The following is a 26,889-nucleotide window of genomic DNA, read 5'->3' on the forward strand; positions in this document are numbered from 1 at the left end:
TTAAGTGAATAACAAAAATTGTGTAATAGATTTCTAGTAAAACGATAATTTTTTTTTAATTAAAAGTTTGTCAACAAGCTAAAACCTAGCCATCGCATAAAATGGCACTTTTTAAGTAAAACAATCATAAGTTGTGAGATTACATCGTCCATTCCGAGCACTGTTCGCGCCAGCGATCACCTACGTACTGAAACCACTTCGCTGCCGAAGACAGTATTCGCGTTGTTAACCTAACCTGTGATCGCTAAGACATCGATCTTCCACTGAGCAGTTCGCTCGTCGCTTACACCGTGGTCTCGTCGCGTCGTAGGGGTTGGAGTTCCCGCTGAAGGTCGTTGTAGTACTCGTGGTCGGACATCGATTCCTCCTCCACCGACCGCTGCGGCTGGTATTTGCTCGGGCCCGGCTGCGGCGTCGAATCCCCGGCGCTGCTCTCGCAAGTCTCCAAAGACTCCAGCGCCACCGGCTCGGTGGGTATCCCGATCGTTTGCGGAGGAACCCCCTGTTCGGACATCAGGTACTCCGGATTATCCACACATCGCTCCGAGTCCACGAATCCGCTGTACTCTTCATCATCCTTAGCCTCCTGCTCTTCTCCGCCATCGCCAATTAAATCCATATACGTCGACGCATTCTTGTTTTGCTGCGGCGATGGCATGAGGTAATCGTCCTCGTCCAAGGGCAAGTTCAGTTTCAGGTTGCCCACTTGCGCTTCTTTGTTTCTGGACATACTGTCGAACCTGCTCTCCGTGACGTCAGCTCGGACCCTCATGGGGCCACTACAATATCGGGAGCTACTGGAGCAATCGGAAGCGCATGCGCCATTGTTATAGTAGTGCCGCATTTCCGTGCCGTTCGGGCTGACGGTGTAGCGAGAGAGCGGGTACTTCATGAGATCTGTTTCCCAACTTGGCCTCGAGATATCGACTATCGCACCTTGTTGGCCATTGATGTTGTTCACCCAGGAGGGAGAGGCAATAGGCTTGATTGCACTGCTCTCGGGCGATCCAGGCGAGACGGAGGTGAGTGGCGAGATAGAGCCGGGCGTGATATCGGCTTTTGGGTGGAGATATTCATCCGCTTCTACTATTGGCTCGGGGCCATCCATGGCTGAAGACAAACTCCTTATCATTTCCCTTTCATCCTGGAAATGAAAACATTCAATTATAACCTACGCATAGTTGATTATAAACCTAAGTAATATAATATGTTTGTAAACTCCACATGACGATGTAAATCACACTCGTATTTTAATATCTATGTAATAGACCAAACATCTTGTATAAACTTTTTTCATCACGATTGCACGTAAGGCACACATAAGGTACACGGTAGGACACAATCTCTAATATAAAGCTTCTTAGTTATGATGAATGAACGTTTAATTTGATCAAATTATTGACAATTCTTAATTAATTGTATTTTGAATAACAAAAAATTGTTGTTGTAAATTTTTAAACATCGGCTGTATAAAACAAAAGAAGCTAGCTGTAGATATGTCGGTTTGTGAGGACAGAGAGATACTCAGTTATTTTATGAGGACGTTCTTAAAAGTTACGTCCCATTTTGACGTGACAACGTCTTATAAATTGGTTTGTAAGACGTTGGGAAGATCGGGTGACACTTCAAGAAACTGCGTTACGCTCCGCTCACGTTATGCGCTCACAATGAGAGCGAGTGAGAGGCACGCGTCCCTTCCACTCGGGCATGGTTAGCCCGCCTAAGAGCGAGAGAGACAGACATAAAAAGTGAAAGGCACGCGTCCCTTTGTAGTAAACGCTGTTTCATTGTACGCAAATGTATTGCAAGTTATTGTATGTATATTTGTATATAAATACGTATGTATGTGTAAAGGTAAAAATAAAATTTTGTTAATATGAAATTCAGTGCGAGATTCTTTGTATAAATTAATGTTTTAAATATAATTCTTTGTATAAATAAATGTTTTAAATTGTTACTATTATTTCATCCTTCTTCCTACTATACGAATGAATATTCACATTAAAATTATTTTACCACTCAAAGTCGTTGTCACGTAAAACTTTCGCCCGTATACCGACTTTACAGGCAACCAATTTTTTTCTTTTTTCCTTGCAAGTGTGACGACAACCGTCGAATGAAACGCGTATTTTGCATTGCTAGGCGCCTAATACCGCCTCGACTGTAGAATGCCATGTACCAAGCTTGTTGCATTATATACTATCCTCCTTAAAACGTCTAACTATTTCTCTACTCCTAAGAACGTTTAATACAGCAAAGTATTTGAGTCTGAGCCCTGGAAGGTAACTTCCAAATTTAAGTTTGTAGGCATATCTAATACATTCCATTACTCGTGGATTATTCAGTTAGTCAGTGAATCAGTTAGTTAAATATTTCTTTTATATACATAAAAGAATTGTGATTATAAAAGTGAAAATTACCTGAGTTGAATAGGATGGGAGTCGCATAAACTTGTCACCGGGGATGACCAGGTATCGTCCAGGGTCACGAGCCATTTCAGCAAATCTTTCGGCGAGCTGCTTGAATGTCGGTCGGCTATCTGCGTCGAGCATCCAACATGAAACCATTACGCAGTAAATGTCCAACGTACAAATAGTAGGCTGGGGCAGTTTCAATCCGTTCTCAATTAGTTCAGGTACATTTCTCGCAGATATGTTAGCATACGGCCGCGCACCATAGCTCAATATCTCCCAAATTGTTACGCCGAAAGCCCAGACATCACTTTTGTGTGTAAATATTCTGTGCTGCACGCACTCCAACGCTAGCCACTTAATGGGCATTTTGCCTCCAGCTGCCTTGTATTCATCCTCGTTTATGTCCAATAGCTTCGCTAAGCCGAAATCGGTTATCTTCACACAGTTAGGAGTTTGCACTAGAACATTCCGAGCTGCCAAGTCTCTGTGAACCAATCTTTTGTCTTCCAAATAGGCCATTCCGCGCGCTATTTGGGTACACCAGTTCAAAAATGCCTTCGACCCGATCTTTTCCTTATGAGTCCTGACATAGTCCAACAGACATCCGAGAGGCATGAGTTGCGTAATCAGCATCATCTGGTTAGTGAGACAGACAGCAAGAAGTTGCAGTAAATTCGGATGTTCAACACTGGCCATTATATATGCTTCCTCTAGAAATTCTTTGCTAGTGCTAGCACCGCTTCCCTCTTTCAAAACTTTAATTGCAACAGGAATCTTGACATTTTCTCCTTCGGGAACCCAGACACCTTTGTAAACTTTTCCGAATGCACCGAAACCAAGCATACCCCCTCTTCGAAGCTCAGCTTCTTTTATGATCCTCAATTTTGCCAGATTTGGTTTAACATTGGTAGGTCGGAGTGGTTCGTTGTCCTCACAACCAGTTAGCACCCTTGTCATTTTCACCGCTTCCTTTTTCGCTTTGGCTTTTTGTCTGCATGTGTATCCAATGATGGCCAGGATAACCAAAAGTATAAATGCAAACACGAGTATAACTACCTTATATAAATACCGTAACCTAAGTGTTGTGGCACGCTTGACTATCCGTCCTCAATCCTAGCTGGCCTTTGTTGCACTTATGTAAGCAGCCAGCCACTGCAGCCTTTATTCGGTAGAAAGTATCTAACTATATCCAAAAAATATCTTATTCTTGAAATGAAAGGTTTTGATGATATTAATTGTAAATTATATTTCAACATAAACTATATCGTCGTCGTGACGTAATAGGCAAATTAAACCTTTAGTAAGACCTTGTTATTTATGATGATTTTGGTATTGGTAACAAAAAACTTAGCAACTGATAGTTTGAAATCCTGAAATACTTGATATACGCAGAGATTCGAATTCCGAAGTTGAAAACGATACAAAGTTATGTTTAGATAGAAGTGACGTCATAATAGTGAATTCGGCTTTTCAACTGTCATGGCGGATCGATAGATTTTGCAGTTTTATTAATTGAAAATAAATACCTATCTCACTTAGGATATAAATAAAAATACGTTTTTCTTAAAACTTTAATTTTAGCGATTCTTTATTACTGTCATTCAAAGAATTCAAAGTATATCATTAATTGCAGGTGCTTGGAGTTGGTCCGGACGCGAGCCAGCAGGAGATAACCAGACGCTGGCGCCGCTTGTCCCGGGAAAACCACCCGGATAAGGCCAAGTTGGAAGACCGGCGAGCGGCCCAGGAAAAGTTCATGGAGATCCAGCAAGCCTATGAAATCCTATCTGTGGGCAAGCACCGTCGGTTTTCTCGCAACAAGAAGGACAACTCCGTACAGGACGGTCCCATACACATGTAAACTTGGCCCCATACCCGTTCAAGCTGGTCCCAAACGCACTATAAGGTTCAGCGTACGCTGCGGCGCAAGCGAACGGGACAGTGGTCCATAAAGCCCACCTTAGTCACTATTCATCCCCCGAGGGCGTTATCCCTAATTATGCATTTTGGGTCATATGTCTACAGGGGAGAAAAAAATTATGTTACCTAATAAGTCATTTCCGATAGTTGCAGTGTCAAAAGAATATTGATGTAGCAGAGGACTTCTAAATACCCAACTTTTACTTTAATACAAAAGTTTGGACACGTCCTATTACACACTTATTTTTATTGTAAAATTACTTGTGAAAAATTAAACCTGTGTGTGTTTGTGAACGTAGTTTTACGTAAGAAATCAGAAATCGAGTGTCGAAATTTGCAACGAACAATTATACGTTTCCAATAAATTAGGCGTTTGTCTAGTTTTTGTGGTGCTAATCAATACGAAAAAAGCAAATAATTGCTCAAATATTCATGTTTACTATTTTTATTCATAACTTTCGAATCTCATCAACTGAGTGCGTTTTCAGCTCGTATTAAAAAAACTGACATTGAGATTAGAAAAGGTTCCCAAGTTCAGTCTTAAGCATTGATTGACTGTAACTTGAGGACTTGATCTCAGTTTACTATTACGACCGTTTAGGAATATTTTAGTTTTGTATAAACATATGTAGCGCGGTCATAGTGAATCGACTCCGCCCGATACGGCTTACAAGGGTGTTGTGGTTATGTATGTTGTATTATTAATTTTTATGTGGGTATGCCTATAAAAAAAAACAATAAAGCAGTTCTGATCAAGTGCCGAGTTTGAATCACAACATGGTGACAGCGGTGAACTAGTAAATTAATAATTACTAAATTAATAGGTGTAATTGGTGTTAAAATCGGTAAAAGTGCGTTATTGGAGGCTTTGCGCATAAGTGATAATGGAACACGCTCGACCGCCATCGGAATTATGCTTAGAAGGAGGACCGGCATGCCGCGCGACCGCGTGGCGAAAATGGCGCCAGCAATTTTTCGTGTTTTTAAAAGCGGCCGGCGTTCACAAAGAAACTACAGATGTTCAAGCTAGTCTGTTAGTAAATTTAATAGGATCGGAAGGGTACGACATTTATACGACGTTTAAATACACAAAAGATGAAAGTCGCGAAAATATTGATACCTTGGTGAACAAGTTCAACGAGCACTTTGGGACGAAACAAAATACTACCATGGTTCGCTTTAAGTTTTTTACCCGGAATCAAGAAGCCGGCGAGTCTATTGACGAATACGTGACGGCGTTGAAAATCTTATCTGAGCATTGTGAATTCGAGCACTTGGAGGAAGGTCTTATTCGCGATCGAATAGTTTGCGGTGTATTGGATGGCAAGGTACGAGATCGGCTACTAAGGACAGAAGAGCTATCATTGCTAAGTGCCTTAAAAATATGCCGGGCTAACGAATTTTCAAAAGAAGAAAAACAACACATCGAAGGCGTCAAGTTGAAAAGTGATGCTGGTGAGGCGTGCACATCATCGACGGCGGTGGACGTCATTTACGGCGCGCGCGGCGGTGGGCGAGCAGGCGGCTGGGCGCCGCGGGCACCGCGCGGGCGCGGATGGGCGCCGCGCGGGGCCGCCCGCAGCGCTGCGCGGATGCAGCCTCGCGGGTTTTCGTCTGATGTGGTGGGGCGCTCGTGCGCCAAGTGTGCCGGGTTTCAGTGTGATGGTGGTTACAGGTGTCCTGCTAGGAGTGCCGTATGTTTTTTGTGCAATTCTCAAGGTCACTTTAAGAAAAAATGTACATTGAATACGCGGAAAAGTGTGTATCAAATAGTGGAAAATAGTGATACGGATGAGGAATTATACAGGGTCTCGACGATTGATAGTAATACGGACTGTAAGGACGGCAATAAATGGTATGAGACAATGCAATTATATAATAGTCTAAAAACTGAAAAATTCAAACTCGATACGGGATCGGACCTTAATGTTATGTCTATAGAAAGATATAAACAGTTAGGTTTGCATGTTTCAGCTTTATGTCAAATTAATGTTAAGGCTCAATCATTTTGTGGTAATCAAATACCTATACTGGGTTCTTGCTATATTTCTTGGATTTATAAAAACAATAGATATAACTTAAATTTTTGCATTTGTAAAAATTATTGTCAGAGCGTGTTAGGGAAATATGCTTGTGAGGAATTAGGTATTATCAGACGCGTTTTTACCATAAATATAGATAAATATTCAGATTTGTTTAGCGGACTAGGTAAGTTACCGGGCGAGTATAAAATTATTATTGATCCAGGAGTACATCCGTCGGTCTGTCCTGTAAGAAAAATACCTATCGGTGTGCGCGACAAACTACAAGTGGAATTAAAGCGTATGGAAGACATAGGTGTCATAAGGAAAGTATCTCATCCTACGGAGTGGGTTAATGCGATAGTAGTAGTAGCAAAGAAAAATGGTAGTATTCGTGTCTGTCTCGATCCGCGGCCGCTGAACCGGGCTGTGCGTCGTGCGCACTACCCGCTGCCGACCCTCACTGCAATAGCGGCCAGGTTGCAGGGCGCGCGCTACTTCAGCAAGCTGGATGCTCGTTCGGGGTACTGGATGATTCAGATTGACAATGAAAGCGCGGATTTATGCACGTTTGGAACACCTTTTGGACGGTATCAGTTTTTACGTTTACCTTACGGAATTAACTGCGCCTCTGAGGTGTTTCATGCTAGGGTACGGCAACTGCTGGAAGATCTGGAGGGTGTAGACTCATTCGTGGATGATATTATCGTATGGGGTTCTACTATGGCACAGCACGATGAAAGATTGAAATGTTTATTGGAAAGGGCACGGCAGGTAGGTATCAAATTTAATAAGGAAAAGTGTGAGTTTAGGGTACAGGAAGTAAGTTATTTGGGACACACGTTTAGTGCTGGTGGTATGGCAATTGACAAAAATAAACTTAAGGCTATCGAACTTATGCCGACCCCTCAAGATAGGCCCGCTTTAGAGCGTTTTTTAGGTATGGTAAACTATTTATCAAAATTTATTACAAATTACTCGGAAATAGCATCACCCTTGCGTAGTCTCTTAAAAAAAGACGTAGTTTGGTGTTGGGACGAACAGCATGATAACGCGGTGCGCCAGTTGAAAGGCCGGCTGTGCGCGGCGCCCGTGCTCGCGCTGTACGCGGCGGACGAGCCCGTGCTGCTGTCCGTGGACGCTAGCTCGCACGCGCTGGGGGCGGTGTTGCTGCAGGCGGGACGGCCCGTGGAGTTTGCGTCGTCCACGCTCACTGATACGCAAATTAGGTATGCGCAAATAGAAAAGGAATTGCTAGCTATTGTATTTGCCTTAGAGCGATTTCATCAATATCTATTCGGCCGGGGTGACATCACAGTAGAAACGGATCATAAGCCTCTCGAGGCCCTTTTCAATAAGCCGTTAGATGCCGTACCTGCACGTTTACAACGTATGATGCTAAGAATTCAAGGTTACAGGTTCAAGGTAGTATATAAACCAGGAAAATATATGTTCGTAGCGGACACTCTGTCGCGTGCGCCGTTGCCTGAGCTGATGACAAGTAATGTCTCAGTCGAAGTTGAGGAACAATCTTGCTTTGTGATTGACAACGTAAGGTTCAGTGGTGATAAAATTAACCTAGTTAGAAAAGGAGTCGAATCTGATAAAGAATGTCGAACTATTATAAAGTATATTAAAAATGGCTGGCCAGCAAATAAATATGATGTCGATGAATGCGTGCGAAAATTATGGCCATATAGAGAATGTTTTGAATACATAGATAATATTATTTTGAAAGACAATTTAGTTTATATACCTCAAAGTCTTCGATCCGAAATGATAAACCGGGTTCACGAAGGTCATATGGGCATCGATAGGTGCAAGCGACGTGCTCGGGATGTGATGTTCTGGCCGGGCATGTCGCGTGACGTGGAGCGCGCGGTTCGCCAGTGTGTGACGTGCGCGGAGCACGCGCCGCGGCCCACTCGGGAGCCAATGATCCCGCATAAGATACCTGACCTTCCGTGGTCGAAGGTAGGCTCGGATATTTTTCAATACCGAAACAGGAACTTTTTGCTTCTCGTTGATTATTTTTCAAACTTTATTGAAGTTAGTACATTGAATAGTATTGGGAGTAAGGCGGTGATACAAGCTATGAAGGATCAATTTGCAAGGCATGGAATTCCAGCTCAATTATTGACTGACGGAGGCCCGGCCTACCGCTCTAAGGAATTCATGGAATTTCGGAAGAAATGGGGTTTTGAACATATCTTTACTTCACCCAATTATCCTCAAGCTAACGGTCGAAGCGAAAAAAGCGTTCAGACAATAAAAAATTACTTAATTAAAGCGACTAATTCGGGATCAGATTTTTATTTAGGCTTATTAAACTTTAGAGCATGCCCACGCGAAGGGTTAGCATCTCCGGCGGAATTGCTTATGGGGCGTAGGTTGAGTACCAGACTTCCAGCATACGAGCAGATGCTCAGACCACACCGCGATAACCAGTTAGATTACGATTGCATGTTACGTAAGCAGGCTAAGAGTAAATCATATTATGATCAACACTCGCGAGCGTTGCCTGAGCTAAAGCCGGGAGAGAATGTAGTTATGGTAGATGAAGGCAGACGCAAGCACGCTAAAGTACAAAGTGCAGCGCCTCAGCCGCGCTCGTACTTCGTTACAGACATGTCAGGGAGGCGATATAGACGAAATAGACGTCACTTACTTCGTATTCCTTCAGCGGAGGGCACCGCAATGTTCCAAGAGGAAGAAAAGTGGAGTAGCGCGGAAAGTGATGAACAAAATGCGCCGGATGAGATTTGTGCTTCTGCTACTACTGTCGTAGAAACCTTGCATGACAATGCACAAAGGGTAGAAACTCATAATAATAATGATATAGATATATCAATCAGACCGGCGGCTGTCAAGGCTCGCATTAATCTCAAAAAATATAAATGATTGTTACTCTTAATATAATTATAATTAGGTATGTTCTTACAATGAATTAATTGTTAATATATACTAAGTGCATGAGGTGATTGGCTTATGTATATTTGTACATGTATACATAATCAGTCTACCAGTATTGAATCTATACCTATATGCTTTTAAAATTTTATGGAAGAGATGTTGTGGTTATGTATGTTGTATTATTAATTTTTATTTGGGTATGCCTATAAAAAAAAACAATAAAGCAGTTCTGATCAAGTGCCGAGTTTGAATCACAACAAAGGGGAGTCCGCCGTTCCCATACGTCCCCGCTTTGCTTGCGCACCGGTACTTACTATGAGTATACAAACATATTCTATACTCTCATGAGTATACAAGATTGATTATACTTATGATATAAGCTTGTATGCTATAACGTGCCTGGCGACGTCGTAGTGACAACGATCGGTTGGTTCATTGTCTCTTGCAGAGATTTCCACATACAACTCTACTGCTGCCAACTCAAATGGCTCCCACGTTATCTTGATTTCGGCTGAATACCTAGTGGGGGGTCTATTAGTGCTGCTCTTCCTGATACCGAGTCGCCACTCCAGCACTTTGGTCCCTCATTTCCTCACACTATGCAACGTTGAGTTGTCATTTACTCTGGTTCTTCTACGCCATTTTTAATTGATCGATCAGAATTAACCCCTACAGTCATTAATAGCCCATAAAAGTTCAACTAAAGGCGGTTTGTTCTTAAGCACGATGCTGGGCGCAATTGGTGATGATCGCAGGAGATACGCTGCTGCCTGTTTTCTGTCTGCTAGAAGAGGAGTAAAATCGGCGACTCTTGTCAAAGATCCAAGTATTTCTAGCCACTAGGTATATATGTAAGTAACGCACATTTAAAGTGTTTATATGATATCAAAAGTATAGTAGGAGTATAGTAGGTCTTTCCCCCTGCAACAAACTTAGATAGATTCCGACCTATACCTTCCAATTGGTTGTCAATCTTTCACCATTTTTCTCTACGTATGTATTATGTATTAGTTATTACGTTTTATATATTTTATAGATAATTAGGGAATTATTTGGAATTTTGGGTGCAAATTCATCCTATTACCCGTTAAACAGAAATTAAAAGAAGATCACTTGTCTGTATTAATAGTAACACTAACGCCACTGTTTCAATTAAAGTATAGTGTCGCTATCAAAATAACTGGTTCTTATCGAGCTCATATTATCATAGCTGGTAGATTATTTAATGACTTGGGAAATATTAATAATAATTAAAAAAATATATATATATGTGTACGCTACTGCCGAACACGACGAATTATTAGAAAATGGCGCCGTTCAGTCGCCATGTTTGATTAATTAAAAAAATGATGTAAGATTCTAAATAAGTTTATTGCTTGGGGGACGACGACGACATTAAATCGAAATATTTTGGTGGATGTTTATTATTTTGTTAATTAAAATGCATTTATTATAGATTGATTATTATTAATTATTGATTTAAATAGTTATATTTTATATTTATTTTATCAGTTAACTAGAATAATAAATTTTAGAAAATATTAATTTATATTTGCATTTGTTAAATAAGTAGATAATTATTAATAAAAAAAAAAATACCAAATGTATGGCGAATTATTTAAATGTTAGATTATAAGGTTGATTCTGTTATTGTGTGGGTTGTCTAATTAAAAAAGTATTATAACCCGATCGCAAAAAACTGCATATTTGACATCTGTCAGTTGGTCACACAAAACTTCGTTTAAAGCATTATTAAACAATTCTCGTAACTTCGTTACACGAATACGGTTTAATAAAACATTATTATTTTAGAAATGACCGTCTCGGCCTCTTTAAATAAGGGCTGCACGGAGAGTATAAAAAGACGTTTGACGACAGATTGGCGCAGTGGGCAGCGACCCTGCTTTCTGAGTTCAAGGGGGAGGGTTCTATTCTCACGATTCGTGTCTGTGTGTTTATCTGTATATTGTAAGTAATTATGTATATTATTCATAAAAATATTCATCAGTTATCTTAATACCCATAACACAAGGTACGCTTACTTTGGGGCAAGATGGCTATGTGTGTAAATTGTTGTACAACATTTATTGAAGTTATACTTCTTTTGGCGCGTTAGGGAAAAATGATCAGAGTAAATTTTTACGATGCGCGCGCACGCCGTCACAAAAAACCGAAACCATAAAGTTAGCTATAATCAACATTTTAGTTTTTCTAAAAAAGAATTGACAGTTGATTTTTTCAATAATTCAAACAATTCCTTTTTTTTCCTATTGTTAGTGTCGTTTTTTCGACAAACGTAGAATAAGGCGTAAGATACAATTTTTGAAAGCATTTTATCTTGTTACGCCAAAGAAATATAACTTGTAAACGCTTGTACATAAGTACACACACGTTTTTTTCCACTTTAAGTTAGCTATTGTCTAAAATGGTAACAAGCTAACCAGTATTTATTATATTATATATAATCAGTTTTTAGTGACGGCACTTTGCCGTGAAGTCAAGTATTTATATACGTGTAAATGAAAACCGAAATAAATTTCACAGGCTTTAGTGGTACATAATTTACTGTCTCTGATGCTTATCTGCGAAACCGAAAACTTATAGTTTTTGAGTAAACTACTGCTATAGTTTTTACTGAGGGAAATTATAAACAGCCCTAACATCCCATGCAAAATTAAAATAATGTGACTCCTCTCACTTTACTAGGTACGCGTCGTGTAACGTAGGTAACGCGCGTGTCGGTCTTTTATCTTTAATAGGGTTGTCATAAACACTTTGAATGTTTTGAATTCGTTTGTACGGAAAAAAAATATGCTTGTGATTTAAAATTTTTACAGGGTGATTCTTTATGAAATATACTTTTGCATCCTCAAATATTATTTCGTAATTGTGTTTCACGTTGTATAGCAGGTCAGCTTACCTCCTTTAACGTTTCTAGACTCAGACTCAGTTTCAGAGCTCACATTAAGGCTCGCTCGCAGTTGCTTGCGTCGTTACGAGTATGGAAATACTTGAACATCGCGGTAAAATGGATCTTATTCTTATAAGAATAAAGCTTAAAATTAGCCAACAATTCTTGATGAAACTTTGGGCAGAACGTTTGTAAATAAGAATCAGGAGTACAGGATTTTCGATTCTAAAGTGAGTGTCATTAGGGTTCATTTTTCTTTGTCGGTATAGAGTTTGATATGTGAAATTGGGGCGAATCGCGGGCGGGATGCGTAATTTCGCTCGCTTAGCTTCTTAGAGAAGAAAATATTATCTAAGATCGTTACATGCAGTCAGGTAAAATTCTTAGATAATATTTTAATGATAATATGCAGTCATTAAATCCGCAAATTGTAGTTTTTTTTGCAATTTTTGATGTATTCCAGAAATTAAATATTTTTTTGTGGTTTTCAATAAGTTGTATAAATTCATTCATTCATTCATTCTAGGTGTGGTCGTTGATTTTATCAGAAATTAAATTTTATATTTTTTTCAATGTTTTATGTTTTTGTTCGCTGTAAATAACTATAGGTACAGGTATATAACAGGTTATTGATAGACTTTAGTAGACACAAAGTAAGCGTGCGACTCCTTTTCGAATGTCCTGTATTAGCCACAGTTTATAGAAGCCTGAGGCTTCTCCGGAAAATGTTATTATATCGTGATTAAAATGAAAGTTTTGTACTTAATGTTTATTTACATTTTTTACCTTATTCAATAAATAAACGAAATAAATGTATATGGTTTTTTTTTATTTCCTTGATTATGCCATTTTGAATTGCGGCGTGTTGTTTTACTCGTACGTTAAAATATATCGGTGGTAAAACGTATTTTGAAGATTCAATATATTTTATCATCAAACGTTTGAGGGTCCGCAAAGTTACGTAGATGATATGACGACCTCTGGCGAAGTGGTGAGCTCTGGTTTGATCTGGTTGATTTTTCTGACTTGTTCTGGTAGGAGGTTTCGGCCGTCGCTAGTTACCGACAAAGACGTGCCGCGTGAAAATGGATAAAGGTATTGGTTTGATTCTACATTCCCTACAGTAGCCTTAGTACATGATGTGCTCGTTCGCAATCGAAGTCGTTTTCGAGTTTGAAAATACTTGACCATCGGAGTAAAATGGATTTTATTTGTTATGAGTTAATTCTTTAGCTCGGGCTTGTGACAGAATGGTTGTAATACAACAATCAGAAGTAGAGGATATGCGACTTTAGATCGAGTGACATCAAGTCCATTTTACTTTGACGATACAGAGTATAATACATGTAACTTGATTGCGGGCGAGAAAATTATGTATTAAGGCTACAGGTTAGCGTAGATGGTGCGATGAAATCCCTGGTTTAATCCCGTTGAGCTATATGGTTTATAAGTGATAAGCCCCGGGTCCGATCCACGGGAATTTATGCCAGAATATTTTCCCTATTGCTTTGGTGAGGGTTTCGGCCGTGGCTAGTTACCAACGTGCTGCGGATTAGGGTATTGGTTTAATACAACTGTCATTATTAAGCAAGCTATCATCTTAAGACTTCATCGGTGGTAGCGTCCATTGCTGGTCTTAAGGCCTCTCCCAACGGAAGGGCTTGCCCATGGTCACCACGTAGTAGTAGCATAGAGGAAGCTGCAACATGTTCTCCGTTATATTCCCTTAGTAAGGGAAGAGGAGGGGTGGCGACTTCTATTCTTAGTAGCCGTAACTACATTGCAAAACCAACCAAGAATAAATAATTTAAAAGGTAAGAAAAACATCATTTAACAGGTTTTATTTTATTTATTACCTTTGCATCACCTGTATCTACACATCTACACGTCTACACATTCAATATAATAGTATGTTATATAAGCCACTAAACATTTAGATTTTTGTAAAAGTATACAATGAAATACATTACTGACAGTGATTACATATTATAATAGTAATTATTTGAAATAGTTACCTACAGTTGTTCTATCTCAAGACCATTTTGAGCCACGGTTACAGAATAGGTCATTTTATTAAATTTTTTCTATTTGGCACGGTAAATTATCTAGGTTAATTGCTCTTTCTAGACCAGGGCGCGTTTGGAACCCTCCTAGCTTTAGTTTTAAGTTAACTCATGGAGTTATCACCATCACCTAACATTAGTGTTAACATGTTAAATGTATGAACGTTTAATGAGTGCCTGTGACAAGGTCTGAATAAAACATTTTTCAATTTGAATTTGGATGAGGTAATTAAAAAAAAATTGTGTTCAAGATAGATACATGCATTTGCGTGTGCAGAGTAGATAATTGCGGTTATCACACGCAAAACTATAGTCGGTACATCGTGAGGCTTTCTTGGTCTTTGTGAGATAGAATAACTCAAAAATACGAGTGAATATAATTTGATATTACTCTCAAATGGATACAATATCAATAACACCAATTAATAATGATCGCTCACTGCCACAAATCCGAGAGAGCGTTCCGCGGAACTATTATAGCGTCTTCATCTACTGACAGTGAGAATGTCCAAGAGAGTTGACCGTTATGGCCTTGGCCTGCTGTAGACCTTGGGTCTTGCAGCAGTTTACGATCAACTTTAAGTTCTTAAGTATTACCTATATCTATACAGTCATGCTTGCGATAACGTTCAGCGAATATGTATTTGGAAACATCATCAGTAATCCTATTAATATAAGGGCAGCATTCAACGTGTCCCACGGCTGGGCATACGACTCCTATTAATAAAAGGCGTGACCCACCACGCAGCTGCAATGATTGGCGGGGCTTAATAATAATTATACGAAACCGACTGCTTAACGTACTCATCGAGGCACGAGGGTTGACAAAATTTCTTGACGGGATAAGTTATTAACATGTACCCGACACCGAAACTCTGGGATCACACGGCGCGTGTGACATGTCCAATGAAAAAGTCCAAAATTTTGAGCAACGTTCTCTCTAATATTTTCACCAACAACGACGTTAAATAAAATAAATAAATAAAAAAATATACTACGACAATACGCACATCGCCACCTAGCCCCAAAGTTAGCGAAGCTTGTTTTATGGGTACTAAGATGACTGATGAATGAAAATACTTATAATTTACACATAAACACCGAGACACTGAAAAACATTAATGTTCATCACACAAATATTTTCTAGTTGTGGGAATCGAACCCACGGACTTGGACTCAGAAAGCAGGTAAGCTGCCTGCTGCGCCAATCGGCTGTCAAACATTATCGCAAGCACAACCGTTTAATAATGTATTATGCGAGAAACATTTTATCCGAAAATTTTTACTACAATTTTGACAGGCCTACGGCTTTTCACTTACGCGGCTTTGGATATTTGCGACGACTTAGTGGCCGCTTAATGTCCGACGAAGTCGTGGCCCTGCTGTCGGAGAAATACAACTTTCCGACTACATAAGAACAGCTTACAAATTACAGTTTAATGGCATATAATAATATATTATAACATATTTGAATACTTGAATATGCCTATCTAATTGCGATACATAAATAAATACGCGTATTTCGAAAGAAGTCAAATTTATTGGAAAGAAAAATATTTAAAAATAATTAAGTAGCTGCTTCTGTGAAATATATAATGTCCTGCCTATGGTTTAAGTTCAAGGTACAAAGACATACCCATGTAAGTAATTACTGTAGTGTATACATACAATACATTGTAAATGGCCAGACAACACTACCGAAAGTTCAAAATACGAAGAAATAACACGCCTATAAAAAAAATATCTAAATTTATCGAAAATTTAATGAAGAAAAATCATCAAACTCCCAGATTCTTAAGATTTCATTATTGTTGCCTAAATTATGGCTTACTACGACGTGTTACTTGATTTTTTTTTAATTTGTTTTAATTAAGTGTTATGCAATTTCCGTATTCACGAGAACGGGACAGAACTTTCCTCTCCACGAAATAATTGATCATTATTATTTTCTATACAATATTTATTGTTACCTTTCATTTCATTTGATTTATTTTTAAACGTACTTTCTTTCAAAATTTCGATTAGTATCATCATACCATTACATTAGGCTTTTTTCTAGTTTAAATGGCTTTTTTACCACATTTAAATGAATAACCACAATCTACGCAAACATATTATTTGCATGGGTAACTTGTTGTTACATTTTAAATCTAAACGTGAAGCAACCAGGTTGGTTTTCATTTGCGTTAGATTACTTGTTTCCACGCTACTGAATATTGTCGAAATAACATATTAAAGTGGCAGTTTAAGTAATTAGTTATTTCCGAAAGCAAATGCTCTTGATATTGTCTGAATAAGGTAGATGTATTTTTGTATAACTGCTTCATAAGACTCTGAGATAGGCCTATGCAAATAAAATAATTTTGTGTCTGCGTTATTTATGGAATATACTTATTGAGATTTAAAACGTTGAATATAAAATAATTTGTTACATTAATGGCACAGTGTACAGCTCTTCAGCTCCGCCGCGTATTACGAAACTTCATCGCGCATTACAATCATAATAATCGCAATTATAATAAGTCATATTATTAATGTGGGGCCCTGATTCTCTCTCATGCAATTCGTACTCATGTTTAAAGACAATTTGTGACGTATACATTTATAACTATTTATAAATAGGTGTTCATAATTACGTCACAAAATGCATTTCGTTAGTAGTCATTGATATAGATGTCATAGCGAAGCAGGGCTCTGTGGTTAAACTTTTTTCTGTATAACTTAATTGTGAATTTGAGTAATGATCTTGGCATTTTGCATTGTTAGAAAAAAATGTTGCTCTCACGAAATCTATGCGGTAAAATCGGGGGCAAGATTTGGGGAAATTGGCGTTTTAGCTATATTTATTGTCAGCTATCACTGAGGTCCTTTAATTTATTTTAAGAGTTCTAAATCTGTTAGACGTACAACTCTAAACTAAATTGATAAGGCTAAAAATAGCGGTAGGTAGACTTTTCAATGGCAAATAATTGGAAAGGGGCAGCGCTCGGTTCATTTTACTCACATGATGTCACACTTGACAGCTGTAAAATTAGTGACATCATTTCCACTGTGTTTTATGATAAACGATAGGTACTGCCCTTTTAGACCAGCGAATCTGGTTTAGCTCATTGGAACTGTGAACAGTAAAAGGCACCAATAGCAATGTTCCGATCTAGTTTCGTAATACAAAAGCCGATATATTTTGTTTAAAAATCTTTTGTTATGTACAAAGTTACATACATTGATGGGTGTCTAAATCATAGTAATATATCTTTTAACTTAAATCTATTAAATGTACAAAATATAATATACATAACATAATTAAATGAATTATTTACATTTTACATGGCAAACGAGAGTTTGGTCGAATATTAAATAAAAATTATACACTATTTAGTTTGTGTTTTGTTTACTTTTGAGCTTCATTTTACCTAGGGCTTCATAAAAGTTTATCAAACGAACAGTTCTTCTTCTCTACAGTGCGTGTTGGTCGCAAGTCGGTCCTAAATTCGTCTCGCCTCTTATATGACAGACTTTGCAGAATTATAATTAATTGTTAATTATAAATATTTGAAAACTAGAGTCCGAATTTCTTTCTTCTTTGCATACATTTTCTTAAAACTCCCGTCTTTTTGTTTTTATTTAACTTCATTATAACGTGTGTTTAAATTGAAGTAAAACACAAACAAGCGACCATTTATTCGTGTATGCGTCTTGCGTGCGACCAGCGTTTGATATAGCAACAATAATTAGAATGTGGAATGTTTAGAAAAAAATATTAAATAAATTTCGATACTTTTTGTAATACGTAATTTGAATGTTTTTTTTATGAATCCCTTATTTGCGCAGGCTCCATTACTACAATAAAATGTACAAATTGAATATGTTGTCATTCTTACAATTATCTTGCGTCTCTGATTTCCGAAGTTTACATTTAACCAGCTATCATTCTGGTATTCTATCATAAAATTATCAGTATTGACACGATTTAGCTGTGTTTGTCATATTTCTTTGATGTTTGGAAAGTGGAAAGATAAAACAAACCATTCACAAAACAGAGTCCTAATAAATAGGTCTATCTAGAAATAATTGGTCCCGAAATTGGCAAGATCACACAATAATAAATTTGTTGTTAAACTGTAGGTAAAATAATACAAAAATATGTGGCGTTTGTACAATAGGTACCTACATGCAATTATAAGTTATGACTAAAAAGAGGTCGATCTGTTTATGTTCTTACAGAGGCTAATTAGCCAACTATGAAATTAATCGTGTTAAGACATGGATTGAGAACAAATCATAACGAACGGTCCATTTCTTGTCTTATAATGTCTTTTTGTTTTTATATCAAAGTCTTTGTTACTGTTGAGTGTAAAGTTTATTTTTATAAAAACACATTACTTTTCATAGCGTTATTGTTTTTTTGGAACAAACTAAAAAGTTATTAATATATTGTTTACATTTAAAGACAATTTAGAAAAGTAGTAGCAGAGTGTATGGTTGAAAATACTGACACAGGAAAAGTTACATTGGTATTGCGATACTAATAGACGGTAACGTACAACATTTCTAAGTAAGCGATTATTATAAGATGTTCGTAATAAATCGGATTGTCGGAATAGGAACACTTATTGCGGAATTTGATCCTTTAAACCCGTTTACTCATACTTTCACCGTCTTCAGCATTGCTTAGCCAATACAAATCCTCTACATCAATAATCCCTGTCGGTATTTTTACATCACTGACACCAAAGTAATCTTCCTCTTTTTAATTATAACGCCAAGCCTACATGGTATACTGTGTACAGATATATCTTTATAAAAGATTTTTTTTTTTTTCATAAAATAGTAATTAAATGAAAGTTTCTTAAGGAAGTATACGTAAATTTTATGATAGCCAACATGTAAGAGTATTGGCTAAACCCTTTTCGACCAAATTCTTTCGATTTCAATTTACTTACTACGTGGTATACATATCAGTATGTCGCTAAATTGCATATTATATTTGTTTAAATGCATATATCGTTATAGTACAGTAAAAGTGACTGCCATTCTCGATATATAAGTTACTTTGAGCCGAATAGCTACAACAAAATTTCAGTGTATCGTAAATTATTAAACTAATTATCACAGTTTTAAAAATTAAAATAACGTTCACTTAAAAATATACATTCGGGAAAAACGTAAACATAGCCTTTCTTAAACTAAATTAATAAATAACTTAATATTTTGAATGTGCTTCTCTGTATAAGCACATCGCATATTTTATTTTACAAATTTTTAGCATTATAACAAGTTTTCTTTTCTACAATAATTAAGTGAATAACAAAAATTGTGTAATAGATTTCTAGTAAAACGATAATTTTTTTTTAATTAAAAGTTTGTCAACAAGCTAAAACCTAGCCATCGCATAAAATGGCACTTTTTAAGTAAAACAATCATAAGTTGTGAGATTACATCGTCCATTCCGAGCACTGTTCGCGCCAGCGATCACCTACGTACTGAAACCACTTCGCTGCCGAAGACAGTATTCGCGTTGTTAACCTAACCTGTGATCGCTAAGACATCGATCTTCCACTGAGCAGTTCGCTCGTCGCTTACACCGTGGTCTCGTCGCGTCGTAGGGGTTGGAGTTCCCGCTGAAGGTCGTTGTAGTACTCGTGGTCGGACATCGATTCCTCCTCCACCGACCGCTGCGGCTGGTATTTGCTCGGGCCCGGCTGCGGCGTCGAATCCCCGGCGCTGCTCTCGCAAGTCTCCAAAGACTCCAGCGCCACCGGCTCGGTGGGTATCCCGATCGTTTGCGGAGGAACCCCCTGTTCGGACATCAGGTACTCCGGATTATCCACACATCGCTCCGAGTCCACGAATCCGCTGTACTCTTCATCATCCTTAGCCTCCTGCTCTTCTCCGCCATCGCCAATTAAATCCATATACGTCGACGCATTCTTGTTTTGCTGCGGCGATGGCATGAGGTAATCGTCCTCGTCCAAGGGCAAGTTCAGTTTCAGGTTGCCCACTTGCGCTTCTTTGTTTCTGGACATACTGTCGAACCTGCTCTCCGTGACGTCAGCTCGGACCCTCATGGGGCCACTACAATATCGGGAGCTACTGGAGCAATCGGAAGCGCATGCGCCATTGTTATAGTAGTGCCGCATTTCCGTGCCGTTCGGGCTGACGGTGTAGCGAGAGAGCGGGTACTTCATGAGATCTGTTTCCCAACTTGGCCTCGAGATATCGACTATCGCACCTTGTTGGCCATTGATGTTGTTCACCCAGGAGGGAGAGGCAATAGGCTTGATTGCACTGCTCTCGGGCGATCCAGGCGAGACGGAGGTGAGTGGCGAGATAGAGCCGGGCGTGATATCGGCTTTTGGGTGGAGATATTCATCCGCTTCTACTATTGGCTCGGGGCCATCCATGGCTGAAGACAAACTCCTTATCATTTCCCTTTCATCCTGGAAATGAAAACATTCAATTATAACCTACGCATAGTTGATTATAAACCTAAGTAATATAATATGTTTGTAAACTCCACATGACGATGTAAATCACACTCGTATTTTAATATCTATGTAATAGACCAAACATCTTGTATAAACTTTTTTCATCACGATTGCACGTAAGGCACACATAAGGTACACGGTAGGACACAATCTCTAATATAAAGCTTCTTAGTTATGATGAATGAACGTTTAATTTGATCAAATTATTGACAATTCTTAATTAATTGTATTTTGAATAACAAAAAATTGTTGTTGTAAATTTTTAAACATCGGCTGTATAAAACAAAAGAAGCTAGCTGTAGATATGTCGGTTTGCCTGGGTAACCAAAAAAAAATCCGATGCATCATTTTCTGTCAATAATATTTTGTGAGGACAGAGAGATACTCAGTTATTTTATGAGGACGTTCTTAAAAGTTACGTCCCATTTTGACGTGACAACGTCTTATAAATTGGTTTGTAAGACGTTGGGAAGATCGGGTGACACTTCAAGAAACTGCGTTACGCTCCGCTCACGTTATGCGCTCACAATGAGAGCGAGTGAGAGGCACGCGTCCCTTCCACTCGGGCATGGTTAGCCCGCCTAAGAGCGAGAGAGACAGACATAAAAAGTGAAAGGCACGCGTCCCTTTGTAGTAAACGCTGTTTCATTGTACGCAAATGTATTGCAAGTTATTGTATGTATATTTGTATATAAATACGTATGTATGTGTAAAGGTAAAAATAAAATTTTGTTAATATGAAATTCAGTGCGAGATTCTTTGTATAAATTAATGTTTTAAATATAATTCTTTGTATAAATAAATGTTTTAAATTGTTACTATTATTTCATCCTTCTTCCTACTATACGTATGAATATTCACATTAAAATTATTTTACCACTCAAAGTCGTTGTCACGTAAAACTTTCGCCCGTATACCGACTTTACAGGCAACCAATTTTTTTCTTTTTTCCTTGCAAGTGTGACGACAACCGTCGAATGAAACGCGTATTTTGCATTGCTAGGCGCCTAATACCGCCTCGACTGTAGAATGCCATGTACCAAGCTTGTTTCATTATATACTATCCTCCTTAAAACGTCTAACTATTTCTCTCCTCCTAAGAACGTTTAATACAGCAAAGTATTTGAGTCTGAGCCCTGGAAGGTAACTTCCAAATTTAAGTTTGTAGGCATATCTAATACATTCCATTACTCGTGGATTATTCAGTTAGTCAGTGAATCAGTTAGTTAAATATTTCTTTTATATACATAAAAGAATTGTGATTATAAAAGTGAAAATTACCTGAGTTGAATAGGATGGGAGTCGCATAAACTTGTCACCGGGGATGACCAGGTATCGTCCAGGGTCACGAGCCATTTCAGCAAATCTTTCGGCGAGCTGCTTGAATGTCGGTCGGCTATCTGCGTCGAGCATCCAACATGAAACCATTACGCAGTAAATGTCCAACGTACAAATAGTAGGCTGGGGCAGTTTCAATCCGTTCTCAATTAGTTCAGGTACATTTCTCGCAGATATGTTAGCATACGGCCGCGCACCATAGCTCAATATCTCCCAAATTGTTACGCCGAAAGCCCAGACATCACTTTTGTGTGTAAATATTCTGTGCTGCACGCACTCCAACGCTAGCCACTTAATGGGCATTTTGCCTCCAGCTGCCTTGTATTCATCCTCGTTTATGTCCAATAGCTTCGCTAAGCCGAAATCGGTTATCTTCACACAGTTAGGAGTTTGCACTAGAACATTCCGAGCTGCCAAGTCTCTGTGAACCAATCTTTTGTCTTCCAAATAGGCCATTCCGCGCGCTATTTGGGTACACCAGTTCAAAAATGCCTTCGACCCGATCTTTTCCTTATGAGTCCTGACATAGTCCAACAGACATCCGAGAGGCATGAGTTGCGTAATCAGCATCATCTGGTTAGTGAGACAGACAGCAAGAAGTTGCAGTAAATTCGGATGTTCAACACTGGCCATTATATATGCTTCCTCTAGAAATTCTTTGCTAGTGCTAGCACCGCTTCCCTCTTTCAAAACTTTAATTGCAACAGGAATCTTGACATTTTCTCCTTCGGGAACCCAGACACCTTTGTAAACTTTTCCGAATGCACCGAAACCAAGCATACCCCCTCTTCGAAGCTCAGCTTCTTTTATGATCCTCAATTTTGCCAGATTTGGTTTAACATTGGTAGGTCGGAGTGGTTCGTTGTCCTCACAACCAGTTAGCACCCTTGTCATTTTCACCGCTTCCTTTTTCGCTTTGGCTTTTTGTCTGCATGTGTATCCAATGATGGCCAGGATAACCAAAAGTATAAATGCAAACACGAGTATAACTACTAGCACGATGGGAATTTTAGCTGTTGCCATGTTCGGAATTCCTCCTTTTGCTGACGCTGAACAGTACGGTTCATCTATGGTATTTTGAAGCTGCTCGTCGAAGTAAATTTTATAGGGCAAGTCGTTAGGACAACTCGTAGAACAATTGAAAGTTGTTTCGGTAAGGAATACCTTTATATTCTGGCATTTGATGCAATGTACTGAAGAGGGACCCGTGCATCCTTTACATTCGTGGTGACATGGTGTACAAAGACGGTTGACTGTGTCTGTGAAGTGATCCGCCGGGCATTCATCTTGACATTGGTCGCCTTTTTTAAAACCATTGCACACTTTACAAACTTGCTCGTGTATGCCAAATCCAACGCATTGCATACACAATGGGTGGCATTTCCTGCAGACCACATTTACTTTTCCCTCTAAAATCTTGACATTGCCGACCCACTCGTTGTAATAACCATCTGGGCAAGCCTCGTCTTCATTGAGACAGCTTTCAACTGTCGCTTCGATACTCATGATGGCTTTCTGGCATGAGTTACAGGCACCCTTGCCGACGGTATTAGCCGGTCCGGTGCACCCGTTGAAACAGTTGGGGTGGCAGGGTAGACAGGTTCCGTTCTCTGAGACATATCTGGAGGCAGGACAATGCGCCATGCAGTTAGGTCCGTCGCGCACATGCTTGCAGCGTGTACAGTTGGCTCTACTTGGGCCAGTGCATCCGTCAGCGCACTCAGAATGGCATTTTTTACATAATTTAGGACCCACCTTATACAACCTGAAAAAAAAATTCAACTATTAGTCTAAATATGCTTGACTTATCCTTGAGTGATTATGTTTAATAATAAAGACTTTAAATAGTTAAACGAATTTGTTTTAACGTTATTAAGGTCAGCAAATTTTGAAAAAAAAAAAAATGTTACTACTGTCCGTCAACTTGCTTTATTTTGTTACTTTAAAAATAATTTATTTAAAGTAACAAAAGTTATTCGAATCTAGAGACATCTCGAAATAAATTTACCCTATAAAGCTGGAGCCTGAACAGAGAATTCAAATAAACAGATACCTTAAGGCAATTTGTGTATAGCTTTCATCTTTTGACAACTTTCTTTTATTTCACTTGAACCCCCGTATAAGTAAGTTTTCACGTTAACAATTAATGGAATGCTGAAGTTACGTGCTTTAATCACATTTATATGGAGCTCTCCAATAATAAAGTCATTGTTCTTCTTTGTCAGTTTAATGTTAAAACGTACCAGCGACAAATCAAATTTATTAGTTTGTAATCCTAAGAACAATGATTATTCAGAGTGATTCTAACTCTAACTGCCAACATTCTGATTATATGGACTGTACGTAGAACGTAGCTTTTTCTACGTTCAAAATTATAATGAAAACGATAGAAAAGCTAAAATATGAATTACTATAATAAGTTTCGAACATTGAGATGTTGATATCGTCAAATACTTGCTTTGATTGTTTTGAGCTTCTTTTGCGACTATGGTGCGTTTGGCATCCTCTTAGCTTTAGTTTCAAGTATGAAGTTCTCACTTCAACCGCACATTAATGCAATTAAATTGTGTGAACCATTGATACGCGATGTAAATAATTTCGAATTGACTTGAATAAAAATATATTAAACGATCATTCTTTGATTTCTTCTAAAATCTACTCAATATTCTTGTATACTAACCCTTCCTCTAAGGTACAATTCTGTATGCAGTTCCCTTCGAGTTTAAAGTTTTCGCATGAGAGGCATTGATCCGGCCCAGGGCCCCAGCACCCATCCGCTGAACATTCAGGATCACACACCAGATTCTGTTTCTCTGTTATGAACATAAAGTAAATGAAAATGACAAACATTAGACATAAGATTTATAAAAATTGTAAAAACCAATCGCTTTGCAATACAAACATTTGCGTAGCTGTTGCTATGAGGTTAGTAAGTGTGTAACGAAATTATATTGAATTCGCTATCAGGTTCTTTTTTTGTCCAGAAAGTAAACAAATAAATCTCATATTTAAAAAACTATGAAACAGAAAAAGCATCATAAAGTTGTTCATTGATTAAAGAGCATCCAAATGAATAACATCATATTAAGTTGAGTAGTATCCGGTTATTAAAATACATGTCGCAAATGCATAAGATTAAACTACGATGAGGATCCCCATAACGTCAAGCGCACCGCAAAAACTCACCACAAGTTCTTTGGTCCCCATTCTTTTGGATTATTTGCTTGTGGTCTTTTGACTTCACCAGTTTGTTCCACGCAATATTCTCGGCAAAACAAAGATTGCGGTTTTCCATTATCGCAATCGCACCAGACTTCACTCTCTTCAGAGATTTTAATCCGAGCGATCTGAGCGACGTTTTGACAATGTAAAGAGAGGCAAATAAGTTCTCCACCACTTGGCGTCCTCCTATCACCTCTAGATTTCGAAAATAAGAAAGACTAGTGAAGTTGGGATGGTGAGCCTGCACATTCAGGTACCCAGTCACCTCCGTCACAGTGCTGAATACTTCCAGCGCATCGGGCTCCATTTTCAAATAACGTTCACCAAATGAGTAGTCTGGATTAACATGTTGAAATCCAGTGAAGGTCATTTCCAGAATCTCGATCGAACCGTCAATGATTGTGCAATCCTTAAAGCTTTCTATATTACCGGAGTGAATCGGTTTTTCACCGCGGCATTTCTTTGGGCAAGTAACATTGCAAGGGATACATTCGCCGTTCACATCGGTTTTGTTAGGAGGACAGCTCCTAACGCACGCTCCGCTGTCTTTCAACAGATGTTCCGGGCAGTTGCGGACGCAGGTCGCTCCATATGCGTACTTTCCGTTAGGATTTGGCTCCCAAGAGTAAGTCGTCGGGTTATATTTCTGCATTGGAGGACATTCTTGCGAGCACGTTCCTTCGTCGTAGAAGTTTCGACAGGCGAGGCATTGACTGGGCAAGGGCCCTGTGCATCCACCAGCGCAAAATGTGTTACAACAATCCCTGGGGTTAGGGCCGAAACATCTTCCTTGATCACATTGCGGACTGCAGTTCGTTTTGGAAAATTTTTGACAGTTGTGCGCGCCATCGCCCCAGCAACCAGCTTCGCAGTTTGGGTGGCACGCGGGACACTCTCTCTCGGGTACGTTAAACGTGTATACGAAAACGTACGTTGCATTCACACCCGTGATTATTTCGTCCCAATTTATTGTTTTAACGTGGCACAGATTGTAATTGTTGTATATGCCGACACTTCCGCGTAGCACGTCACGTAAGGCTGGTAGTTCCAGCGTAAAAGCAGAAGACATAGTCACCAGTAGCGCGAACTCTTCCTCTCTAACTTTAAGCTTGAACAGAGTCCTTCCGCGAATTATTTGCAGTTGGGGGAGCCTGATGTTCTCTACTTGAACATAGGCGATTAGAACATAGCCCGTGACCTCCCTGATGTGTTGGAGGAAGGTGAGGTCCATGGACTTGTTCTGCAGCCATGTTAGCTCGAGGTTTCCATCGACGTAGGTGCAGTTCGTGAAGCGATCGCGAAGGTTTCTGTAGTGAGTGTCGCGGTTCGATGGCACCGACATCCGCCCATTGGTGCCGATGCAAACTGGAAAAAAAAGAAACAGTATGTATTAGTGAAAAGTAGAAGATAAGGTTAAGGATTTAAAAATAAAAGTATTGGAAAGGCGAAAATATAGAAATCTACATAATTATTTAACTTGAATCTCATATAAGGCTGCGGATGTGGGCTGAAGTGATAATTTTCTGTATTTTAAAGCAGTGACGCAACCAGTCTTCGAATAAGTGGCAATTTTGCTCGCTATATTCGCATGTTTTCAAA

General features: G+C 38.9%; 1 protein-coding gene across 2 annotated transcripts in view; it reads right to left on the bottom strand.

Annotated features, from left to right (window-relative positions):
- The window catches only part of LOC120636694 (epidermal growth factor receptor), a 273,668-nt gene continuing 246,779 nt past the window's right edge, over nt 1–26,889 (bottom strand). Inside the window, exons 2-6 of one of the 2 annotated variants that reach the window (XM_039908274.1) lie at nt 25,255–26,655; nt 24,749–24,881; nt 23,062–23,833; nt 2,421–3,470; nt 1–1,144 (exon numbers count right to left, since the gene is read on the bottom strand). In XM_039908274.1, the coding sequence (XP_039764208.1) occupies nt 284–1,144; nt 2,421–3,470; nt 23,062–23,833; nt 24,749–24,881; nt 25,255–26,655 (4,217 nt within the window). In that variant the 3' untranslated portion in view covers nt 1–283. Of the gene's footprint in view, nt 1,145–2,420; nt 3,471–19,538; nt 20,683–22,011; nt 23,834–24,748; nt 24,882–25,254; nt 26,656–26,889 lie in introns of those variants that run through there. The other variant, XM_039908272.1, reaches the window with a different exon arrangement.

Source organism: Pararge aegeria, chromosome Z (assembly GCF_905163445.1).
Source record: "Pararge aegeria chromosome Z, ilParAegt1.1, whole genome shotgun sequence".
Taxonomy (NCBI): Eukaryota; Metazoa; Arthropoda; class Insecta; order Lepidoptera; family Nymphalidae; genus Pararge; species Pararge aegeria.